This window comes from Enhydra lutris, unplaced genomic scaffold, assembly GCF_002288905.1.
Source record: "Enhydra lutris kenyoni isolate GAN:26980312 unplaced genomic scaffold, ASM228890v2 scaffoldscaffold68, whole genome shotgun sequence".
Lineage (NCBI taxonomy): Eukaryota > Metazoa > Chordata > Mammalia > Carnivora > Mustelidae > Enhydra > Enhydra lutris.
The window spans coordinates 12,977,786-13,003,126 of NW_019154152.1; the positions used below are offsets into that span (position 1 = coordinate 12,977,786).

The window sequence follows — 25,341 nt, forward strand, 5'->3', positions numbered from 1 at the left end:
TCTGTAAATTTGAAATCATATCAAAATAAAAAGTTACAATAAATAACATAAGAAAAAAAAAAAACTTAGCCCATCTCCTGTACTACCCAGGTTAAGACTAGAAACATTTAGGAACACAAAATTCACTCAGGAAAAAACAAAATTCTAAGTATAGCCAAGGAAAGAACCATACAAGAACGAGAAACTCTAACCTCCCAAACCTACCGTTTTCAGGGAACTCAGATCCTTTTAGCACACTGGATTGGGAGTCTTGAACTGGAAAGTAGTATTGGACATAACAATCTGCTTCTCCCCAGACTGTTGCCTGAAGAGGGGCTAGCCCTTTAACTTTCTCTACATGGAGCTCAAAGTGATGCTCCATCAATCCACTTCTTTGGTCCTCCATCTATTAAATGAAACAGAGATACTGGTGAACTTTAAAACTTTCTTAGAATATTCCTGTTTCTCTATGAAATCTGAGTCTAGATTAATAGGTGTAATTAGCTGATACTAAAACAGATACTTAATTTTCATTGTGTATAAATCTCACAACTGCTCACTGTAATCAGATCAAGGAAGATTTACTCTAGACTACGAGACCAGGTCAATATTAAAAAAATTCAAAAATGTAGTTCACTGCATTAATGGAACAAAGGAAAAAACATGACTGTCTCAATAAATGCTAAAAAGGTATTTAATAAAATTCAACATTGGCTCCTGATTCTTAGTACACTAAGAACAGAATACATTAAGAATATCCTGGGGTACCTGGGTGGCTCAGTGGGTGAAAGCCTCTGCCTTCGGCTCAGGTCATGATCTCAGGGTCCTGGAATCAGGACCCACTTTGGGCTCTCTGCTCAGCAGGGAGCCTGCTTCCCCCTCACCCCCTGCCTGCCTCTCTGCCTACCTGTGATCTCCGTCTGTCAAATAAATAAATAAAATCTTAAAAAAAAGAGAATATCCTAATAGGATAAAAAATATATACATGAAGCAAATAGGTATTAACACACTAATTTTCTTTAAGTAGGCTCTACACCCAATGTAGGGCTCAAACTCACAACCCTGAGATCAAAAGTTGCACACTCTACTGACTGAGCTAGCCAGAACCCCCAATTTACTTATTATTTTTAATGAAGTTGGGAATAACACTGAGACTTTTCATTAATGGTAAATTCTATTAGGGAGGTTGTGAACATATCATCAACGACGTATCATGAAGTACTGGTAATAATTTAAGGTTTTTATTATTTACTGTAGCCAGGCATTATACTAAGCCCTTCACCTATAGTAGCTAATTTAACAAGCAGAGCTAACAACAGCAGAACCAGGGTTTGAATTCAGGAAGTCTGACTATGGCTTCAACAGACACAACTGGTAATTGGGAATATTTATAAAGAGGGACTTCAGGATTGAGATAGGGGTCAAACTGTATGATCTGTATGTACTTAATATTCTAACTAATAATCCCATGAATTTGGAATAGAAATTGCATAAGGTCTTTGCTTTGTATTCTAAAAACATATCAGCAATATCTGCTCCAAAATCTTACTTAGGGAAACAGAGAACTTTCAATTTGATTCCCCAGAGAAGAAAAATATGGGTTAAAAAAACCTCTCATAATCTCAGCAGCTGCTTAATTTGGCCATACAGTATTAGAGTAATTTAATAATTCAGTTCTGCAGATGCTAAAATGGATGAGGGACATGAATGTAGGAAGAAAAACAACCGTATTTATAGATATCTAATCTTTAAAGCTCACAGTAACATTCTCTAACTTTTGGTATGGAATTTAATAAAATTTGAGTCTAGGGTCGCCTGGGTGACTCAGCGGGTTAAGCCTCTGCCTTCGGCTCAGGTCATGATCGCAGGGTCCTGGGATCGAGCCCCACATCGGGCTCTCTGCTCAGCGGGCTCTCTTGCTTCCTCCTCTCTCTCTGCCTGCCTCTCTTCCTACTTGTGATCTCTGTCAAATAAATAAATAAAATATTTAAAAATAAAAAAATAAAATAATAAAAATAAAATTTGAATCTACACTGCAATATGAGGGCCATATAACACTAAACAGACTTGGGAATATTATAGATAAGTTTTCTTTGTGCTTTTCTGTCATTCTTAAATTGAAGAAACTATTATCTATTAATAGACACTAGAATCTAATAGAAAGGGTAAAGTTTGGAGTTCATAACATACAAATAAACAATAATCTACTCACAGACACTGCCCTAATCTATCTTTGTTAGACACATCACATTTGTCATTCACATTCAAATTTAAAAACATAACGTACTTAAATCATATGGAGACAGATTTGGCTATACTGGTAAAGACACCAAATGTAAGATATATTAGGACATGTTACAACAGAATGAAGACTGGACTTTTAAGTCAGAAGGCTGGTTTCTGGGGGCTCCTGGTGGCTCAGCAGGTTAAGTGTCTCAGGTTAAGCTCAGGTCATGATCTCAGGGTTGTAAGATCAAGCCCCACAAAGGGCTCCACAGCGGTAAGTCTGCTTAAGATTCTCCCCCTCCTTCGCTGCCCTTCCCCCACATCACATATATGCTCAATCTCTCTCTTAATAATAATTAAAAAGAAAGAAAGAAAAAAAAAAGAAGCCTGTGTCTGCCTTTCTTCCATTCTTAGCCATGAGACCCTGGACAAATAACTTCTTTTGACTCTGTTTCATGACCTAAAAAGTGAATGACAATGATTCCCCTCATGTAGTATTAGGGAAATAAACATGCAAAAGTATATCAATGTGCTTTCTCAATTGTACAGCACTGTACAAATTACTTTTAAAAATTTACTGGTAGAAAAGCAAGGAACTTCACTATAACTTTCCAGCGTGGATTTGGTTAATAAACAGAATAAGATTTGGTGGGCCTACATTTGGGATCATTGTCAACCTCCCACCCATATTCCCCACCCCCGGATTATCTTCTTTTTAATTAAGACCTTTTAAAATGCAGTCTTAGGTTCACCCCAACTTTCTAAAAGATAATTAATTAATTTAGTAAATTAGAGGATTAGGATGTGGTTGACAATTAGAGTTTTTTTTATAAATTCAAAAAGCTCAGAAGGACAGATATATATTTAAAACACAAAAATAATTGCTTGGATCTACAGCATGCATTGGAGTGCAATTATGTTCCTTTTCTCTACTGAAATAAGGATCTGGAGCAATGGTTTCATTAAAACACACAAGATAAAATGAGATTATGAAATTTAAAATTTGCAAATAGATCTTAAGTGCTCTCAACTACACACATAAAAAGGTAAATAGGTGAAGTGACTGATAATGTTAAATGGCTTCATTGTGGTTGGTAATCCTTTCACAATGTTACCTATATTGAAGCATCATGTTGTACACTTAAAATGAGATTATGGTTTTTGTAAACAATCAAGTGTTTAGTCACTACCACATTAACAGATGCTGTAGATGGCTGGTCCAGAAAATGGGCTGGCCTAGGACTGAAGGGAGGAAGTGTTCCTTCTTCATTCTTTAATCTCTGCAGTGCCATTATCTGATCTGAAGAACCCATGGCTAAAAAGACACGAAGACTCCCGTTTTGGTGGCCTGAGAACACATCAATCACAGGCATGTAGCTGTCAACAGCAACAACTGGGTACTGAGCATCAAGCAGCAGGCGAGAAATTTTGGGATCTCTAGAGGGAGAGAATATTGCAAATGAGCAAATAACAATCATCAATTATGTCACAGAGCTGCTACTGCATTTCCTACTTGGCTTATTTTCTCAGTTTGTTAAAAATGGGTCTACAAACTAGAAAATACTGGTTTGAAAAAACATGATTTTATCATAGCTCATCAAATAAAAATTATCAGGCAGTTAAGTTCCAAATGTAGCAATTTGAAAGCAAAGAATGTCTGATTTATGTCTGTTATCATCATGACCCCAAGCCCAGAATCTGGGATTGAGCGCTACCTCAGTACAGGCTTGCTGAATTGCATTACTTTACAGGGAGGAAGTGTGGTCAACTTGAAATGGACTTTGGAATCTGGCAGATACGATGTGGATAATATTATCATTAATATTTGCCATCTATAATCCTAACGCTGCAAAAGTTGATATTATCCACCATTAATAGATGAGAAAAAGTCCAAATACTCTTCATTATACCATGCTAAGTCTTAGCTCTGTTACTTACTTGCTGAATGACTCTCAGTAATCAATTTAATCTTTCTAAGTCTGTTTCCTCTTCTGTAACATGTAGGTAATAAAACTTCCATCAAGGGGCAGTTATTAGGATTAGATGAGATAACAAACCTAAAATACCAACTATAATACTTAGTAGATAAAAGTACTCAGTAACTGGTAGCTAATGTTTTACGCTCTTTTAGCAAAGAACGGGGTCTAATGAAGTGAGAAGGGAAGGGAAGTACGAGACCACATTAATCATAACTAAAAAAGCGGAAAAAGCCTAGTTGACAGACAGCATGATTCCAGCAGCACTCCTTAGCCTGACCATGCTTTCCACTGTTACTATTTTAAGTATTTCACTGTTCACAGAAGGCTTACCCACTTATTACTGGACTGTCACAATTGCGCCATAAGGAAGACAGGGGTGTCTATCATTACCCTCATTTTATAGATGATGAAAAGAAGCCAAAGAGGCTGACTTCTGCAAGTCAAAGGATAAGTTTCCTAATTTGTAAAAAGGGGATAATGACAATAGTTCCCGGGGTTACAGAAAGGCTCTCGTCAAACTGCGCTCACAAAAGGGCTCTCCGTAAAATGTAAAACAGCATTTAAACACAGAACCATAAGAAGGCTGTTACAAAAGAAGTCAGCACTAAAATAACTAAAAATCAGTACCTTGAACCAAAAGAAAAAATGAAGTCTATAGTGAGGACAGAAATAACCTTTAGATAAATCAATACCCCACTGGGGTGTTGCACAGTGAAAAGTGAGGTACAGTGATCAAATGTGAAGGTCCAAAAGACAACACTCAGTATAGAAATCTTGCAAATAGGTGAAATAAATAGTACTAAAGGTTTTGTGAGAGAGAACTAAACCATTAGTTTTGTGAGGTTAGGGTTGGGGTTGGCAGTAGAGCTTCTTGGTGAAGCAGTAGAACTTGCTGGGTTCTAACCCTGGCTCTACTACTTACAATATATATAACAAGTTATTTAAATCCTCTGCGCCTTTGTTAACTCATCTGTAAAACAGGGGAAATAAAAATTACCTGCCTTAGAAAACTCTCAGGAGGATTAAAGGACTTGATATATGTAAGGTTCTTAGCACAGGGCCTGAAACATGGTAAGCAGTATCTGTAAAACTGTTTTAACACAGGAGAAAGTGCAGCCATTGTGGTAAAATTGAGAAAAGTCCTCCAAGGTTTTATCATGCTAGTTATTTTTGCAAACCAAAAGAATTCCTCTTCAGTCCATACAAAGCTAAAGATGAAAAGTAAAGAACACTCCAAAAGATCCTATTTACTTGAATGACATGTAAAACTGATGGAGGGGGAGTTTCACCAGCCCGAGCAACTTGTCCTGTCCAGGGCTCCGCAATTTGTTCCACGCTTCAATTACCATCACGTTGTTCTTCAGCCTTTCCAGGTATTTGGAAGACAGAGAGACAGGAATCACCTGGGGAGAGGACAATCAAAAAAACAAAAACCCACACCTGAGACAAAGGATTAATCTATGCTTTTATTCAACAAGTACTAACTGAAAGCCCAATTTGAATTGAAAGCCATGTACAGTGCTAGGAGCTGAAGACATTAAAATAAAACCTGCTCTGTATCCTCAAGAGAAGTCAGTTTGGTGTAAGTGACCAACATATAAAGACCAAATACAAAATGGTATGAGTTCTCTGATAACAAAGCTCATAAAGATGGGGCTCTGAGGACACAGAGAAGGTTGTGAGACATGTCAATCACTGCCTGCCCACCTCAGCCAAGCCTAGTTCTAAGGCCAAATAACCCATTTGTAAACCCCAGCTGAGAGATACTTTTTTTTTTTTTTTTTTACTGCCCCCTGCCCCATGTTTTTGAAAGAAAGCTGGCTACTGATTAGACAAGGGTTGAGCACCTAATCAAAGGGCAGCCAATCCACGGGTTAGGTGGTATGGCGTAGTGCAAAAAGCTCTGCCCAACAACGTCATGGTAAATAACAAGCTAACTGTTGATCAGTGTAAAATTACTCGAGAACTGGCCTGTCAGCTGGTAGCTGAAAGAGAAAGGAAAAGTCACAAAGAGAAGCAGAGATCTGCAGCTAAGAGCGAGTCAGTTAAATTAATGGTAGAATCAAAGGTCCACCAATTTGAAGGGACCCACACTGTAGTATAACTGAATCAGCAGAAGAGAGATAAGCCCCAGGATAAAACCAATAGAAAATATGAAAGGCAAAAGGGTGAAACCAGAAATGATATATGGCAAGATGAGAGAAAGACAAGAGCAGAGAACCTGAGCAGACCTACTTTTGTATCCATATAAGAAACTCCAATTATATAAGGTACCCTAAGTACATTTCTGTTCTGTGAAATAAAATGAGTGAAACATAGCGACCTAACCTACAATTAGGGAGATTCCAGAGAAAGCTGCTGGCAGAAAGTAACCTTAAAATCTGAAGGATAAACAGAAGTTAACTAGTACAGGGGTGCCTGGGTGGCTCAGTGGATTAAGCCTCTGCCTCCGGCTCAGGTCATGATCCCAGGGTTCTGGGATTGAAACCTGCATCGACCTGCTCAGCTGGGAGCCTGCTACGCCCCCTCTCTCTGACTCTCTGCCTACTTGTGATCTCTGTCAAATAAATAAATAAAATTTTGGGGAAAAAAAAGCAGTTAACTAGTACAAAAACCTCTGTCTAATAGGAGTCATGAAGGTAGAGTAGGAAATGCAAGGCAGAAGGAAAAGTACATGTAAAGACATGACGGTGGGGCGTCTGGGTGGCTCAGTGGGTTAAAGCCTCTGCCTTCAGCTTGGGTCATGGTCCCGGGGTCCTGGGATCGAGCCCTGCATTGGGCTCTCTGCTTGGCGGGGAGCCTGCTTCCTGCTCTCTCTCTGCCTACTTGAGATCTCTGTCAAATAAATAAATAAAATCTTAAAAAAAAAAATAAAAAAATAAAGACACAGCAGTAGGAAAAGAGAACGTTTATGAAACATCAAGTAGCTGAACATAACTGCCACTATCTAGTGTGAAGGGAAGAGTTCTGAAGGGAAGACAGTTCTTAAAGGGTTTTGCAGTCCACAGTAGACATCTGGATTCTATTCTAAAGGCTATGGGGAAATCACTGAAAAGTTTAAAGCAGGGGAGGAAAATATTCAGGTTAATGTTTTAGAAAGATCATCCCTACTGATACAAAAAGGAATGGTTAGGGAAAGACCAGAAATAGACTAGACTGAAGGCCATCTGTAATAAGAAAGGGGGCCTGAATGAAAGCACTGGCAATTGAGTTTAGGTAAGAAGATTTATTCTGGAGATAATTAAGTTTGCAGCATCTATTGGATTTGGTGAATAATTATGTAATAAAGAGTTGAGGATACCTCTCAGGTTCTGCTTGGGTTTCTGAGTACATTACAATATGAATTAGGGCAGATAGGAGGAGGTGGAACAGATCTGGAAGAAATAATAAAATCAGATTTTGACATATCTGAATTCCTTTTTTATTGAGAAATTAAAATTAAAACCTTTATTGAATACCACTGATATGGCAGGCAGCACATTAGGTCTAAGCCAAGTGTACAGTGCTTTTGACACATCTGGGGATGATGACCAGCAGTTAGAGAGATCAGAAACCTGATCAGAAAAGCTGGCCTACATGGAAATATGGATTTGGAAGTTATTCTCATAAAAATAATAGCTGAAGCTATGGGAATAGAAGTAGTGGCTGTGGGAAAAGAGGACTGGTTTGAAAGAGTACCAAGGAACAATGAACAGGAGCAACAGTAATTAAAGGTAAGAGAAAGAGAGAAAGAAGTGTTGGGGTCACCACTCTTTTCCTACTGGCCCATAGACCGAAAAAGAATAGTTGTTGATTCAGGAAGAAAGTAAGAGAGTAGAGTTACAAAAATAAAGAAAGGAAACAATTTAAGCAAAAGTATCAAATCCTACAGAGAAATCAAGCAAGATAAGTACTGAAATAAGAGGAGGAATAAAGGAGAGAAAAAATATATTAAAAAGTTGACTGAGTGAAGAGTTTGGAGATACAGAAAAGAATGGGGAAAGTTTAATTCTAGAGGAAGCCGAAAGGAATACAATTCAGAACTCAGGCAAAGAAACAGTGGGAAACCATATCAGCTGAGACAGAACAAAAGGAAATGAAGACACAAGTTTTAAAATGCTGACAATGTCCTTTCCTTTTCCAGTCCCACAGTGGGAATGGGTCCATATGACAGACAATTACAAAGGTCTCTCCCAGTCTGAACATTCTAGGTTTCTTTCATAATGGAATTATGATTTGGGAAACACACACATCTCTGCCCCCATACATCCCTAATGGATATGGAAGGTTAAGATATGTACAAAGTTACCTGTAAAAAGTTAAAGACTGGTTGTGTTGTGCCCCATGCGATGACAGATCTGGTGACTTCCTCTGTGCTGAAAAGTTTGCAATTTAAATAAACATTGCACAGTGGTTGTTTATCAGATTCTCCAGTAATGAAATCTTTCCCATCTGGAACCATCAACAGCACATGCAATAGCAAAGCAGTCTCTTTTGTTGACCCATTTGTCTGATTTGCTAAATCGTGAGAGGCTGGCACAGCCATGAAGGTTGAAGGATTTGATGTGACAGGGCTTGGTGACTTTGAGTTGGGGAGCACCAAATTTGGCACTTTCTTTGAAGCTTCTTTGTGAATTTGATTGAGGTTCTCTGGATTTTTGGTACAGGTAACATATTGACCAGGTTCAGACAGTGTCTTATCTGGACTTGTAAGAGCACAAGGTGGGCTATGTTGGGTGCTGCTACTTAATTTAGTATTCACACCAGTGAAATCCTTGTTATCTATAACAAGCTCTACAGTTACCTATAAAACACAAAAGGAAGAGAGTTAGTAAGTATGTCTTCTGAAATCAGAATCAGAATTTTGGAGCCAGAGGCAAATTGGATTGTTAGAAAATAATTAACTCATTCTCAAATACCATAATAGTAAGAACACTAATAGACTGTATATACATTACCTTATTAGGATTAAGAGAAGCTAGACAGATGATTTATCAATAATACAAGATGAACATGGAACATCATCTTGTGCTGGAAAATAAGGAAGTGCTCAGAAAAGGATGCAGGCATATTGAAAGAAGAAAGGATACAGAATTCAATCAAAGGAGCTCACATTGGCCAAATCTGGGACAATCTGAGCATCAAAATGAATAATAATAGTAATGGATTAGAACCTATTGAATAATGTAAAAGTCCATGAGTCTATCCCAACAAAAATAAATATGGGAAAAAGGACAACTATTCTGTATAGTAGAATGCAACTAGTAAAAACATAAGGAAGGGAGGAGTTAAAAAATCATCACCTTACAATCATTATAGTGGTAAGTGATTCAGATAAACCTCAATGGAGGACAGTCTACAAAATAACAGGCTTTATTTTTAAAAAATATCAAAGTACTCAAAGACAAAGAACGGTTGCAAAACTGTTATAGACTAAAGGAGATTAGAGGGTGCCTGGGTGGCTCAGTGGGTTAAGTCTCTGCCTTCGGCTTGGCTCAGGTCATGATCTCAGGGTTCTGGGATAGAGTCCTGCATTGGGCTCTCTGCTCAGCAGGGAGCCTGCTTCCCCCCTCCTCTGCCTGCTTGTGATCTCTCTCTGTGTGTCAAATAAATAAATAAAATCTTTAAAAAAAAAATAAAGGAGATTAGAGAGAGATGACAAATGTGATAGATAATCCTGGACTGGAAAAAAAAAATTCTATAAATGGATGTATTGGCACAGCTGGTGAAATCTGCATATGGACTGTGGACATTATCAAGGTTAAGTTGATTTTTATAACTGTACAGTGTTGTGTATGATCATGTCCTTGTTCTTAGGAAATACAAGAATTTGGGGGAAAAGATGCAAGATGTCTATAACATATTCTCAAATAGTTCAGAACAAAATTGTGTGTGGGTGTGTGTGTGGGGGATGCAGAGGGAGACAAAGAAAAAAAGACAAGTGAGAAAGGGAGAGATAGGAGGTAGATGATTATAAAGCAAATGTGACAAATGTTAGTAATTGGTGAGTCTCCGTAAAGGGTATGTGAGTTCTTTGTACTATTTTTGCAATTTTTCTCTAAGTTTAAAGTCATTAGGGATAAAAGGGGACTTGCTGTTCCCTTTATTTAAAACCCACAGCAAACTTCTTTCTCGCTATTAATTATGGACAACAATCTATCTAGAACAGTACTTCCTGCAATACAGCCAGGACAGAAACAATTTCTAGTCCATCAGTTCCATTAATTCTTCTTTTCTGATTTTTAAACTTGCAGTCCAGAATTGAACTAGGCAAACAAAATATAAAACTTTTGATTGTGGAAGAGAAATGTAGTGTTAATTTTTCATAATGACAATCACACCAGTCTTTAAGACTAAATGTTATTTATTACTGAGAAGACCAAAAAGTAGGCAGAGAGGGCTTCCAAGAGGAGGCAGTAGCATGAAAATCAAGATCAAAACCACAGATGTATAAACCAGCATGATACCTTATTGATTCTTTACGTAGTTTGACATGGCTATTGGTAGGGAAGCTATAAGTGATAGGCTAGGACTTTATGGGGAGCCCTGTATTTTTATCTTTTGGATAATGAAGAGCCATGGAAATGTCATAGGTATGGCTGTGATTATTTTAAAAGCTCACCAGAACAATAAGGCAAAGCTATATTGAAGCCACACATTCAAATTCTGCCATCTAAGAAATCCCGTAGCTTCTGAATACAAGGAAAGAACCCTCTCTCCAATGAATTATACATCAGAATTCATTCCACCAGACCATAAACTCAGTCACTTATTTCCTTGTTTATATCCAATTACTCTACTCCAAGCCATCAGTTATCTCTTTTCTGGACTAATGTAAGTTTCTATTTTTCTTCTTGTCCCCTACAATGTATTTTCCACTGTTACCTTTTAAAAATGTAAATCAGGGGTGCCTAGGTGGTGCAGTTGGTTAAACATCTGACTCTGGGTTTTGGTTTACATCGTGATCTCAGGGTTATGGGACTGAGCCCCACATCGAGCTCCATGCTCAGCGTGAAGTCTGCTTCAGATTCCCTCTCCCTCTGCCCCTCCTGCTTGTGCTCTCTCTCTCAAAAAAAAAAAAAAAAAAAAAAAAGTAATTCAAATGTCATTGTCCCACTTCAATGTCCTTTCTTGGCTCTTATGATAAAATCTAAACCATTTACATAGATCTACAAAGCTCTGAATGATATGGCTTCCACATGCCAGTCCAATCTTATTTTCTACCATTCTCCCTCCTGGCTCCCTATCCTAAGGCAACCATACTGCTTTAGGGCCTTTGCATGTGTTATTCCCCTTCTCTGGAATGATCTTCCCTCTACTTATTACTTGGTGGCCTCTTCCTCTCCTTCAAATCTTACCTAAAATGTCACTTCTTTAGATCTTCTCTGACCAAAAGCCCCCTACTTTCTCCCAGGTATTCACTTTCACATTTTACTATTTATTTCCTTCACAGCAACTCTGCTGCCCTATTTTAACAGAAGTTGCAAGAGGAGAGACCCTGATTTTTCTCATTCAGTGCCAGCCAGTAATACATATTCCATAATACTTGACTACCTGAATGTGTATCTATGTACCTTAAGGGGGCCCAGTGGAGTCTGACCATTCTCTTGTTGCACTGGAAGCTGGTTACTGAAAGAAAGCAACTCAGACTGAATGACAGTTCGTAAAGGCAGTGATGCAGATCCAATGACTTCTGGCTGAGAGAAGAAGGAAAGAAAAACTTTAGGTTAAATTAAAGACAAGCCACAGGGGATTTTAACTGAAGTGATAACACAGTACAGCTTAGAAAGGAGCCCAGGCTTTATGAAGTAAATAGCTTAACTATTTGACTGAGGCAACTTTAAGTGGCAACCTACATTCTGCCATACTTTGGTCCCCATTCTGGGTGTCACTACTTCTCTCTAGAAGATTATAGAGGGTTTCATGAGTCACCAAGAGGTTGGAAGAAAATATTTTTTCTATTTTAAGAGTTAGTTCTTTACAAAAAGGGTTCAACTTCACTATTAAAAATGAAAAATAACATTTAGATGATACAAATTCTTGACATTAAGCTAGAAAAATTACAAAATATACCTGATGCAAAAGAGGCTATCATAAACGTGTGAAATTGGGAATGTAAACTGGCAACATACTTCTGGACAGCAAATTTGGCAGTAAATATTAGAAGCTTTAAATATTCACTCTTAAGCCCAGTAGTTCCACTTCTGGGAATTTATACTACAGAAGTAACAAATACATAAAAAGCTTAGAGACGAATATGTATACTTCAAAAATTAACAATCAGAAATAACAAGAGGTCCAATAATCAGGAATTAAGTTAATTACAGCACATTGTTACAATGCAATAATATATAGTCAATAGCATTTACAAAAGTCTGAAATAATATGAACAGTATGAACAGTATTTACCATGTTTGGTAAAAAGAGGGTGTTAAGTAATATATAGCAAATCTTCAAATATTTATAAAGATAATGTTAAATTTTTTAAAAAGCAGGATAAAAAAACTGTAAATAAAATTATCCTAATACTGCCAAAGATTTGCCAATGTATTGTAACCCATTTGAAAAAAAACAAAAGTGAAACATAAATATTAAGTTATTTCTTGGTGATGGGATTATAGACAGTTTTTGCTTTTCAGAAATATTTTCTCAAGTTCTCTGCCAAAAACACGTACAACTCTTTCATTAGAAAGAAGCCATTAGCTAGGTGATTCAATGTAAATATACTGAAACATTTGCAGAGGCAGTCTTGAGGTTATAGAATTATGTGTTTTTCCACCTCTTCTTATTTTAGTATATTCTTCAAAAAGAACTTGTATTAATTATATCCTCTGAAAAGACAAAAAAAAACCCTCAAGATACATTCCTCATGCTATCCATACCAAGAGGAGATCAAAGATTAGAAAGATTTCAGTAGTTTTACTGAAATAAGTTAAAAACTGCTCAGGACATAGTTTATCGATTTATGCTGTACCAATTGCAAGTGAATTTTATAAACTTGGAATAAGTTTATAAGATGATCAAAACTGCTATCCACCTTGTATTATCTTGGACCTCTATATATTCTACCTGAAAATAAGAAACAGGGTCTCAAATTAAGACTTATAACCTGTATCAGTTCAAATAGTCCCCTCTCTGTTGTAGGGAATACAGTGAAGAGGTTAAGAACTTAGGGTCTAAAGTCAGAACACGAGGTAGAGTCCTGCCTGGCTTTATCTTTTATTAGCTTGAGTGATCTTAGACAAGTTACTGAACTTCACGAAATCTCAGTTTCTTTGTCTATAAAGATAATAATGTACCTAATTCACAGAGCTGTAATGATTAAATTTGCTAGTGTGTTTGTGTAGTGCCTTTAGCATATCTCACTTATAACAAATAGCAAACAGAGATAAGAAACAATAATAAGCAGTGATTGAGCCTGGAGAAATTCCTAGTTTAGGTAGGAATATAATTTTAAGTATATTCTAATTCCCTAGTGTAGTGATAAGGCGAAAGTCAAAATCACTTAAGTACCTTTTTCTGTGGGGTTTTCTTTGTGTAAATTTGGAAAGTGAGGTTGGAATTCCACCAGTGTTCTATCATTGGGCCACCAAAATGTACCGGAAACACAAATCGCTGCTGGAAATTCACCACTGTAAGGAGAACCAAACACATAAGCACATGTCAGTCCACCCAACTACAGCCATCATCAATCCATGCTTTGACACAACCTGTTTCCCTTTTGATCTAACTAAAATCTCTTTCAGAAGTCTAGTCAGACACCTGGGTGGGTTAGTCAGTTAAGGGTCTGACTTCTACTCAGGTCATGATCTCAGGGGTCCTGGTTTTGAGTCCTGCAGTCAGTCGGGCTCTGTGCTAATCGGGGAGTCTGCTTGTCCCTCTCCCTCTGCTCTTCCCCCTGCTTGTACATTCTCTCTCTCACATAAATAAATAAAATCTTAAAAATTAAAAAAAGAAATCTAGTTAGCATAATTTCACAAAAGTGTTAGGGTTGTAGGGATTGAAGGAGCAGAGACAAAGAGAAAAGCCTGCATATAGTACAGAGAAGATAAGCAGTGCTCTGTTGCTCTAGTTTTGCTATGAGAAATGAATGTCAAACATATGCGCTCAGGGGGCGCCTGGGTGGCTCAGTGGGTTAAAGCCTCTGCCTTCGGCTCAGATCATGATCTCAGGGTCCTGGGATCCAGCCCCAGATCAGGTTCTCTGCTCAGCAGGGAGCCTGCTTCCTCCTCTCTCTGTGGCCTCTCTACTTGTGATCTCTGTCAAATAAATAAATAAACTCTTTATAAAAAAAGAGAGAGAGAGAAAAGGAAATATATGTCCATACAAACAATTGTACAAGAATGTTTATAACAGATTTATTGGTAATAGTTAAGAATTATAAACAACCCAAGTGCTCATCAACAGATGAATGGATAAACAAATTTTTCTATATCTACAGAATGGAACAACGGTCAGAATGGCTGAAATTAACAACACACGAAAAAAAAGATGTTGGTAAGGATACGGAGAAAGGGGAACCCTCTTACACTGTGGGAATGCAAATTGGTGCAAACATTCTTTTTTTTTTTAAATGGTTGTTGTTGTTGTTTTTTAATATTTTATTTATTTTACAAGTAGGCAGAGAGGCAGGTAGAGAGAGAGAGAGAGAGAGGAGGAAGCAGGCTACCTGCTGAGCAGAGAGCCCGATGTGGGACTCGATCCCAGGACCCTGAGATCATGACCCAAGCTGAAGGCAGAGGCTTTAACCCACTGAGCCACCCAGGGGCCCAACCACTCTTGAAGACAGAAAAGAGGTTCCTCAAAAAGTTAAAAATAGAGCTACCCTAAGACCCAGCAATTGCGCTACAAGGTATTTATCTAATGGATACAAATATGGTGATTCAAAGGGGCACACATGCACCCCAATGTTTATAGCAGCTATGTCCACAATAGCCAAACTATGGAAAGAGCCCAGATGTCTATCGATAGATGAATGGATAAAACAGAAGATGTAGTATGTGTGTACACACACACATACATGCTGGGATATTATTCAGCCATTAAAAAGAATGAAATCTTGCGGTTTGCAATGACTTGGATAGAACTAGAGGGTATTATGCTAAATGACAAACGTCAGAGAAAGACAAATATCACATGATTTCACTCATATGTGGAATTTAAGAAACAAAACAGATAAACACATGGGAAGGAAAGGAAAAATAAAAAAAAAAACTAAAAACATGGAAGGATACAAACTGTGAGAGACTTAACTCTAGGAAACAAACTGAGGGTTGCTGGAGGGGAGGGAGGTGGGGAGGTGGGGTAACAGGGTGATGGGCATTAAGGAGGGCACTTGATGGAATGAGCACTGGGTGTTATATGCAACTGATGAATCACTAAACTCTATCTCTGAAACTAATAATACAGTATATGTTAATTAAACTGAATTTAAATTTTTTAAAAATGTAAAAAAAGAGTAAATATGTATTTTTAATGTTTGTACTGGATATACTCATATCAAATGAGAAATGATGCATGTTCAAAATTTTTCTATTGAACCACCGTTTTGTTTTTTTTTTTTAAAGATTTTATTTATTTATTTGACAGAGAGAGAGATCACAAGTAGGCAGAGAGGCAGGCAGAGAGAAAGAGGAGGAAGCAGGCTCCCTGCTGAGCAGAGAGCCCGATGCGGGGCTCGATCCCAGGACCCTGAGATCATGACCTGAGCCGAAGGCAGAGGCTTTAACCCACTGAGCCACCCAGGCGCCCCTGAACCACCGTTTTTAACAGTAAGACTGAAAACAACCTAAACAGTAATATATTAATAAGAGGTGTTTAAGTTATGGCATAGTCATATAAGGGAATATTATGTGGCCATAAAGGACTGGGAAGACTGAGTTCTTTATGTCCTGGTATGAAAAAATTACTAAGATACACTGTTAAAGACAAAGTACAGAACAGGGCATAAGGTACACTAATACTTGGATTAAAATGGGAGGGCAAAAAAGGATAAACATATTTGCTTATATATGCATGAAATACCTTAGGAATAATAGAAAATTTACAACATTGCCTACAAAGATTTTGAACCAAGTGAATGGATTATATCTAGTTAAAAAAACAAATAAAACAAAGCAAAATAAAAATTTAAAAATCCATCATTACCAGGCTGTACTGGAATGTTACTTGAATGTGTAGGAGAATTAGGACCATATCTTTTACTCTTTAAACTACCTCCCAGAGAAAAATAAATAAATAAATAAACTACCTCCCAGAGAAGGAATTCAATACTGATGAACTGTTCATGGATCAAACTGGATAACCAATGCAAAGAAACTCACAAAATCTGTTATAAAGTTATATAACTTTGGATGACAGGAACATAAATGTTTATTATATTACCCTTTTACTTTTACAACCCAAATGCCCATCAGCTGAGGAATGGATAACCAAATGTGATATAGTCATATGATGAAATATTATACAGCCACAATAAAGAAAAAGGTACTGAAACATATCATAACATAGATCAAATTTGAAAATATTATGGTAAGTCAAAGAAGCCAGTTACAAAAATCACATACTGTATGATTCCATTTACATGAAATGTCCAGAATGAGTAAAATGATAGACAGAAAATGGATTAGGGGTTGTTTAGTGTGGGTGGGGGTGGAGATAGGAAAATGAAGAGTGAATGCTAATGAGTAAGAGATTTCTTTTGGGGGGATGAAAATGTTCTAAAATTAGATCATGATGGTTGTACAACTCTTTGTATATACAAAAATCACTGAACTCTTCAATGGGTTCAACGAATACCCTAAATGGTTAAATTGTATAATATGTGAATTATATCTTGATAAAGTTGTTTTAAAAAGGGAATAAAAGAAAAATGGCAAGAGTCCAGCGAATGTGCTCTAAGCATCAGGAGCTCTGCATTCTAGTCTCAGGTATGTTACTGACTTGCTGCCTTGCAACAGGATAGTCATAGTGCCTCTGGGGCAGTGTCCTCACTTATAAAACAAAAGAATGACGGTAGATTCACTTCACAATTCTTTCTAACTCTATGATTTTATGGTACTATAAAAGTCAGATGAATATTTAGGGATTGAAAAATTCTTCCACAGTAAAAATGTCTAAGGAAGAGAAAACTAGTCTTTCTCTTACTTCCATCTGTAATTTTACTGGAGGCAAGTCGAACGACCTCGGTGATCAAAGCTGTCTTTCCCAATCCATTTTTAGAAAAGCCCACAGGAAAGTGATATTCCACAAAGAAGGTGCTAAAAATCAAAACCAAAAAAAGTGATTTAAGCATAAACCAAATAACAAATGAACATATTTATTATTTGATCAATCCTACATATCTTTCAAGGTCCTATATTCAGCATCTCAGATCCTCAGAGGACCTATCTGGTCTCTTGAAAGCCTTCACCAATCCTATAGGCAAGTTCTACCTTGTGCTCGCATAGTTTACTTACTCTGTCTTTTACCTATCTATTATTGAGACATACTGACATATAACATATTAGTTTCAGGCATATAACAATGATTTGATATTTGTAGAAGCTGGAAAATTATCACAGAATGTCTACAAATCTTCCAAAGTATTTTTTAATATAAAACACCCATTTTGCATCCTACAGCCTCTTAAATATGTCTGTATTGTGCTGACTGTAAAGTATATAACAACAGACTCAGGGTCTCAATTTCCTTTTTTCTCACACTTACCTAGTATTGGCCTTGACACCTAGTGAGGAATTCATTTTTGAAAACATTTTTGTTGATGGATTCATATTAAAGTACTTTATAAATCATAAAATGTTATACAATTATATATTTTATAATTTTATTTTTTATCATATGTTATATATTTTTATATATTATATATATTATTTATTAATTACTATTACCATCACACACATTCCAGAAATATCAAATTTAGCTTTTCCATGTTAGAGACGTACCGCTTTTTTGTTGCTGTCAGCTTAAGTGGTCTGCCAGAAAAGCTTTTCTTGCCAGAGGTCATCTGGGGACTATCTGGAGGAACTATCATTGTTTCGATGATGATTCTGACTGAATGTGTTCTACCCAAAAGGGCCAATCTATCCACACTTAGTGTCATCACTTGGGCATCTTCTGGAGTTTCTGATATCTGTTGTTCAACCAAATTTCTGAAAGGAGTTCATATAGACAGTGAAACAGTCCAAAGCCCAACATGAAAGGATCTAGTTTGTACAGGCAAAAAGAGTAAAGAGGAAGGGGAGCCAAGTATCTAATTCACAAGTTATCAAGGACTGAGAGATGACTTTAATCAATAGAATTCTGGTCCTAACCCAGAGTGAAAGAAATTTCAAAAAATGTAAAACCATTCTTCTAACATAAAGGCTCATCTCCACACAAGTATAGAAACAGATGTTACAGAATTAGGTTTTCTTTTTTCTTTTTCCAAGATTTTATTTATTTATTTGACAGAGAGACAGCCAGAGAGGAAACACAAGCAGGGGGTGCAGCAGGTAGAGGGAGAAGCAGGCTCCCTGGGAGCCTAATGTGGGGCTCGATCCCAGGACCCTGGGATCATGAGATGAGCCAAAGGCAGACACTTAAAGACAGCCACCCAGGAGCCCCCAGAATTAGCTTTTCTTATAAGGGCTACAGGCATTACACCTCAGTTAACCTACTACTTCAATATAACTACTATCATCACTTCTGTGTATTCGTTTTCATTATTCATATTTTCTACAGTCTAGTATAGCACACATTCAACCTAGAATTCTGCTTTCTCAACCATTTTATTGTATCCCTCTTTTCATATTATTACACTTTTAAGGATTCAATACTTAGTGAACTACTTAGTGAACTCACTTAACTAGGATGATAGTGCTGGGCAAATACAAATCATTTACTTTAGGAGTCTTCCTTTGCTTTTGCCTCAATCATAGCCTCACCTATTTTTCTTGCCTGCTGCCCTTTTCTTCAACTTAGGATCACTTGACTCCACAAGCTTAGGAGATTTGGCAAGAAGTTTTGACTGGTTCATTTTTTTAGAAGGGGCAATATCATCTTCACTGAAGAAATCACTGATGCTGGTATCGGATTTCTACGGGGGGAAGAAACAAAAAGAGAGGCACTAAAAAAAAATTGTTTTAGGGAGAGTGGTAAAGAAAACATTTCTCTAAAGGTAATCAAATTCTTCTCTGCACATATATCATTCTTTTAAAGAGATTACTGATGCCAGGGAGATAATCCCACATTTCTCCTGGTATATAAAAATAACCTACAAATTCAGTTCAAAGAAAATAAATGAAAATAGACCCTTCTTTCAAATTTTCAACAATAATAACAATCATTACTTATTTACTATCTATTATGTATCTAGTACCAAAGCCAGATACCAAGGCCTGTATTTCTATCACAGTTTGAGGCAAAATGGAACAATGTCACCTAATTAAGAATTTTAGGAATCAAAAACACAGGCTCATAATGCTAAATTTCTAAGCTCTGGATGTTATTCAATATTAAGAACATCAAACCCTGGGAAAGGACATGTACATTTTAACTCCCTGATCTTTCATTGCATCATGGTCTATTGGTTCACTCCTCATCAGCCAATCTTTTCTAAGATTATTTTGGTCAAATGGCATGGGGGATTACACAGTGCCATTCGTAAACTCATTCCTTTATTCACTAAGTACTCACTGAGTACACTCAATATTCATCAGGCTTTGTTGTACTGGTAATACAAAGATAATGCAGACATGGTCTTGTTCTTGAGAAAGTGTATCATAAAATATTGTCTGAATGTCCCAGGATCCTGTGGAAATCTGGGCAATAAACTCTGCTTGGAGAAGTGTACAATGGCTTCTTCAGAGAGGTAATCGGCTGATTTTTGAAGAATAAAGATTTTATCAGATGTATAAAAGCATTTCAACATTCGAAGTAGAACAATCAGTATAAGCAAAAAATACAGAGATAAAAAAAGAACTACAATGTTTGTGGAGTGATGAGACAATCAGTATGACTGGAGGGTAAAGGGCAAATGTGGGAGATAAGGTTAGGGAGGTAAGTCAAGATCAGATTCTAATGCATACATAAGGCTTATGAGATGATGTCATTATTTACAAGTAATTAACACTCCTAAGCATTTATATCATGATGTATAAAAGAAAACATTATCATATTGGGCTAGATAAAGAATTAAATGAAATAATGAATTTAAAACATTTGGCACAGTACTCAAAAATAATAGATAAGAAGCAAGACAGTGGAGGAGTATGAGACTGAAATATCATTAGGTCCCAGGAGTTAAGCTAGACAGTTATCAAATCATTCTGAACACCTACAAACTCAACAGGAGATAGAGAAGAAGAGCAGCAATTCTAGGAACAGAAAATAAACTACCTTCTGGAAGGTAGGACGTGTGGAGAAGTGAATCCGAAGCCATGGGGGAGGCACCGGCTCCCCACAAGCGGTAGAGCAGCTGAGCACAAAATCAAGAGATTTTAGAAGTCTGCTCTGCTGAGGGACGTTGCACCAGTGGCTAAGCGTGGGGTGGAATCCTTGCTGAGACCATGTGGTCTCAGGTCCCGCAGGGTCACAGAAAGACCGGGGTGTCTGAGTGTGGCAGAGCTCCCAGGTATTAGAGCGGGGAAGCCGGCTACAGAGATGGAGCTGAAGAGTATGTTCTCAGCTCGCGGTTACCTTAAACCGTGATCTAAGGCACAGCTGGGCCACTGCTTTTTTTTTTTTTTTTTTTTTTTTAAGATTTTATTCATTTATTTGTCAGAGAGAGAGGAGCGAGAGTGAACACAGGTAGACAGAGTGGCAGGCAGAGGCAGAGGGAGAAGCAGGCTCCCCGCCAAGCAAGGAGCCCAATGTGGGACTCGATCCCAGGACGGTGGGATCACGACCTGAGCCGAAGGCAGCTGCCCAACCAACTGAGCCACCCAGGCGTCCCTGGGCCACTGCTTTTTGAGCAGGGATCCACAAGTGGCAGACCCAGAGAGACGTCCTCTTTCCTCCTCAGGGAGGAACAGCACAGGAGCACACAGTAGGAGTCTGCTGGGTTTGGAAACTCCAAACAGGGCTGTGTACCAGAGACAGAAATGCTCAGTCACAAGCCAGGGGAGCACGGAGTATGGCTGGACACCAGGGAGACAGGAGGGATTCACTGCTTTTCTCTGAGGGTACACTGAGGAGTGGGGCCCCCCGCTCTCGACTTGGACGGCTGGAGAATGGGTGGCTGACATTTTTATTCCCAAAGCTCTACAGAAAGCGTTCAGGGAACAAAAGCTACTAAGAGCGAACATGAGCAGATTACTTAGCCTGGCCCCTGGCAAGGGTGGTGCAATTCCACCTCAGGCAAAGACATTTGAGAATCACTGTAACAGGCCCTTCCCTCAGAAGATCAGCAACAACATGCAGCCAAGACCAAGTTAACTACTCAATGAGAACTGTGGAACTCCAGAGCTAGGGGAAAGCAACACATTAGAATTCATGGCTTTTTTCCTACGATTCTTTAGTCTTGCAAAGTTAAATTTTTTTTAATTTTATTTTTTTCTTACTCTATTTTTTAACTTTTCCTCTTTTAACATTTTTTAACTATTTTATCTTATCAATACCTTTAAAAAAATCTTTCAAAATTTTCATTGTTATAGTCATATTTTATCCCTTCATTGTGTTTACCCTTATTTTTTGTATACATACTTTTTTTTATTTAAAATTTTGGGATACAATTTCTTCTAATAGATCAAAATATACCCTAAATCTAGCACATGGCTTTGTTTTAGTCTCCAGCCTGATCACATTCTCTCCTTTTTTTTTTTCTTTTTCCAACCAACTTATCAATTCCTTTTTAGAATCTTTTTAAATTTTCATCTTTAGAGTCAACCATCTCTTCACCATATTTACCCTTATTTTTGTATATATATATATTTTTCTTTCCTTGAACTTTCAGAGGTAGTTTCTTCTAAGAGATTGGAATACACCCAAAATCAAGTGGGTGGCTCTGTTCTTTTCACCAGTCTCATATATACATATTTTTTTCTTTTTTTTTTTCCCTCCTTTTCCTCTCCCCCCCATTTCAGGTCTCTTCTGATTTGGTTAGGGTATATTTTTCTGGAGTCTTTGAGACCCTTTCAGTATTTTGTTTCCACATTCATCTATTATCTGGATAAAATGACAAGCAGAAAAACTCACCACAAAAAAAAATAACAAGAGGCAGTACTGACGGCTAGAGACCTAATCAATACGGACATAATAATACATTAGAACCAGAGTTCAGAATGACGACTATCAAGGTGCTAGCTGGGCTCGAAAAAAGCATGGAAGATATTAGAGAATCCCTTTCTTGAGAAATAAAAGAACTAAAGTCCAACCAAGTTGAAATAAAAAAAGCTATTAATAAGGTGCAATAAAAAATGGAGGCTGTTATTGCTAGGATAAATGAGGCAGAAGAGAGAATTAGTGATATAGAAGACCAAATGATGGAGAATAAAGAAGCTGAACAAAAGAGAGACAAACAACTACTGGACCACGAGGGGAGAATTCGAGAGACGAGTGACCCCATAAGATGAAACAATATTGGAATAATTGGGATCTCAGAAGATGAAGAAAGACAGAGAGGGGCAGAAGGTATATTGGAGCAAATTAGAGAATTTCCCTAATATGGCAAAGGGAACAAGCTTCAAAATCCAGAAGGCAAAGAAAGCCCCCTCAAAATCAACAAAAATAGGTCCATACCCCCTCATCTAGTCGTAAAACTGACAAATCTTAGTGACAAAGAAAATCCTGAAAGCGGCTTGGGACAAGAGGTCTGTAACATACAATGGTAGAAATATTAGATTGGCATCAGACTTATCCACAGAGACCCGGCAGGCCAGAAAGGACTGGTATGATATATTCAGAGCACTAAACGAGAAAAATATGCAGCCCAGAATACTATATCCAGCTAGGCTGTCATTGAAAATAGAAGGAGAGGGGCGCCTGGGTGGCTCAGCAGGTTAAAGCCTCTGCCTTCGGCTAAGGTCATGATCCCAGGGTCCGGGGATCGAGCCCCACATTGGGCTCTCTGCTTACCAGGGATCCTGCTTCCTCCCCTCTCTCTGCCTGCCTCTCTGCCTACTTGTGATCTCTGTCTGTCAAATAAATGGAAAAAATCTTTAAAAAAAAAAAAGAAAGAAAGAAAGAAAATAGAAGGAGAGATAAAAAGCTTTCAGGACAAACAAAAATTAAAAGAATTTGCAAACACCAGGGGCACCTGGGTGGCTTAGCAGGTTAAAGCCTCTGCCTTTGGCTCAGGTCATGATCCCAGGGTCCTGGGATCGAGCCCCGCATCAGGCTCTCTGCTTAGCAGGGAGCCTGCTTCCTCCTCTCTCTCTCTCTGCCTGCCTCTCTGCCTACTTGTAATCTCTATCTGTCAAATAAATAAATAAAATCTTAAAAAAAAAAATTTGCAAACACCAGACCAGCCCTACAGGAAATATTGAAAGGGGTTCTCTAAGCAAAGAGAGACCCTAAAAGTAATAGACCAGAAAGGAACAGAGACAATATAAAGTAACAGTCACCTTACAGGCAATACAATGGCACTAAATTCATATCTTTCAATAGTTATCCTGAATGTAGAGGCTAAACGCCCTAATCAAAGTCACAGGGTATCAGAATGGATAAAAAACAAGACCCATTGATATGCTGTCTACAAGAAACTCATTTTAGACCCAAAGACACCTCCAGATTTAAAGTGAGGGGGTGGAAACAATTTACCATGCTAATGGACATCAAAAGAAAGTTGGGGTGGCAATCCTTATATCAGATAAATTAGATTTTAAGCCAAAGACTATAATAAGAGATGAGGAAGGACATTATATCATACTTAAACGGTCTGTCCAATAAGAAGTTCTAACAATTTTAAATATCTATGCCCCTAACACGGGAGCAGCCAATTATATAAGACAATCAGTAACAAAAGCAAAGAAATACATCAACAATAATACAATAATAGTAGGGGACTTTAACAGCCCCCTCACTGAAATGGACAGATCATCTAAGAAAATATCAACAAGGAAATAAAGGCTTTAAGTGACACACTGGACCAGATGGACATCACAGATATATTCAGAGCATTCCATCCCAAAGCAACAGAATACACATTCTTCTCTAGTGCACATGGAACATTCTCTAGAACAGATCACATCCTGGGTCACAAATCAGGTCTCAACTGGTACCAAAAGACTGGGATCATTCCCTGCATATTTTCAGACCACAATACTCTGAAACTAGAATTCAATCACAAGAGGAAAGTTGGAAAGAACTCAAATATATGGAGGCTAAAGAGCATCCTACTAAAGAATGAATGGGTCAACCAGGAAATTAAGGAAAAATTTAAGAAATTCATGGGAACAAATGAAAATGAAAACACAACTGTTCAAAATCTTTGGGACACAGCAAAGGCGTTCCTGAGAGGAAAGTATAGTGATACAAGCCTTTGTCAAGAAACAATGTCTCAAGTATACAACCTAAACCTATACCTAAAGGAGCTGGAGAAAGAACAGCAAAGAAAGCCTAAACCCAGCAGGAGAAGAGAAATAATAAAGATTAGAGCAGAAATCAATGAAATAGAAACCAAAAGAACAGTAGAACAAACCAATGAAACTGGGAGCTGGTTCTTTGAAAGAATTAGTAAGACTCATAAACCCCTGGACAGACTTATCAAAAAGAAAGAGAAAGGACCCAAATTATAAAATCATGAATGAAAGAGGAGAGATCACAACCAACACCAAAGAAATACAAACAATTATAAGAACATATTATAAGCAACTATATGCCAGCAAATTGGACAATCTGGAAGAAATGGATGCATTCCTAGAGACATATAAACTACCAAAACTGAACCAGGAAGAAATAGAAAACCTGACCAGACCCATAACCAGTAAGAAATTGAAGCAGTCATCAAAAATCTCCCAACAAACGAGCCCAGGGCCAGATGGCTTCCCAGGGGAATTCTACCAAACATTTAAAGAAGAATTAATACCTATTCTCCTGAAACTGTTCCAAAAAATAGAAATGGATAGAAAACTTCCAAACTCATTTTATGAGGCAGCATTACCTTGATCCCAAAACCAGACAAAGACCCCATAAAAAGGTGACTTACCACTATCCTTGATGAACACGGATGCAAAAATTCTCACCAAAAAACTAGCCAATA

At 37.7% G+C, this 25,341-nt stretch overlaps 1 protein-coding gene across 5 annotated transcripts in view; it reads right to left on the reverse strand.

Moving 5' to 3' along the window:
* LOC111159580 (C2 calcium dependent domain containing 3) overlaps positions 1-25,341 on the reverse strand; it is a 153,319-nt gene that overhangs the window by 79,829 nt on the left and 48,149 nt on the right. For 4 of the 5 annotated variants that reach the window (XM_022522115.1, XM_022522111.1, XM_022522114.1 and 1 more), the window contains exons 9-17: positions 19,088-19,239; positions 18,107-18,313; positions 17,310-17,422; positions 13,677-13,795; positions 11,738-11,860; positions 8,473-8,967; positions 5,436-5,587; positions 3,396-3,642; positions 205-385 (exon numbers count right to left, since the gene is read on the reverse strand). In XM_022522115.1, the coding sequence (XP_022377823.1) occupies positions 205-385; positions 3,396-3,642; positions 5,436-5,587; positions 8,473-8,967; positions 11,738-11,860; positions 13,677-13,795; positions 17,310-17,422; positions 18,107-18,313; positions 19,088-19,239 (1,789 nt within the window). The remainder of the gene's footprint in view (positions 1-204; positions 386-3,395; positions 3,643-5,435; positions 5,588-8,472; positions 8,968-11,737; positions 11,861-13,676; positions 13,796-17,309; positions 17,423-18,106; positions 18,314-19,087; positions 19,240-25,341) is intronic. The other variant, XM_022522112.1, reaches the window with a different exon arrangement.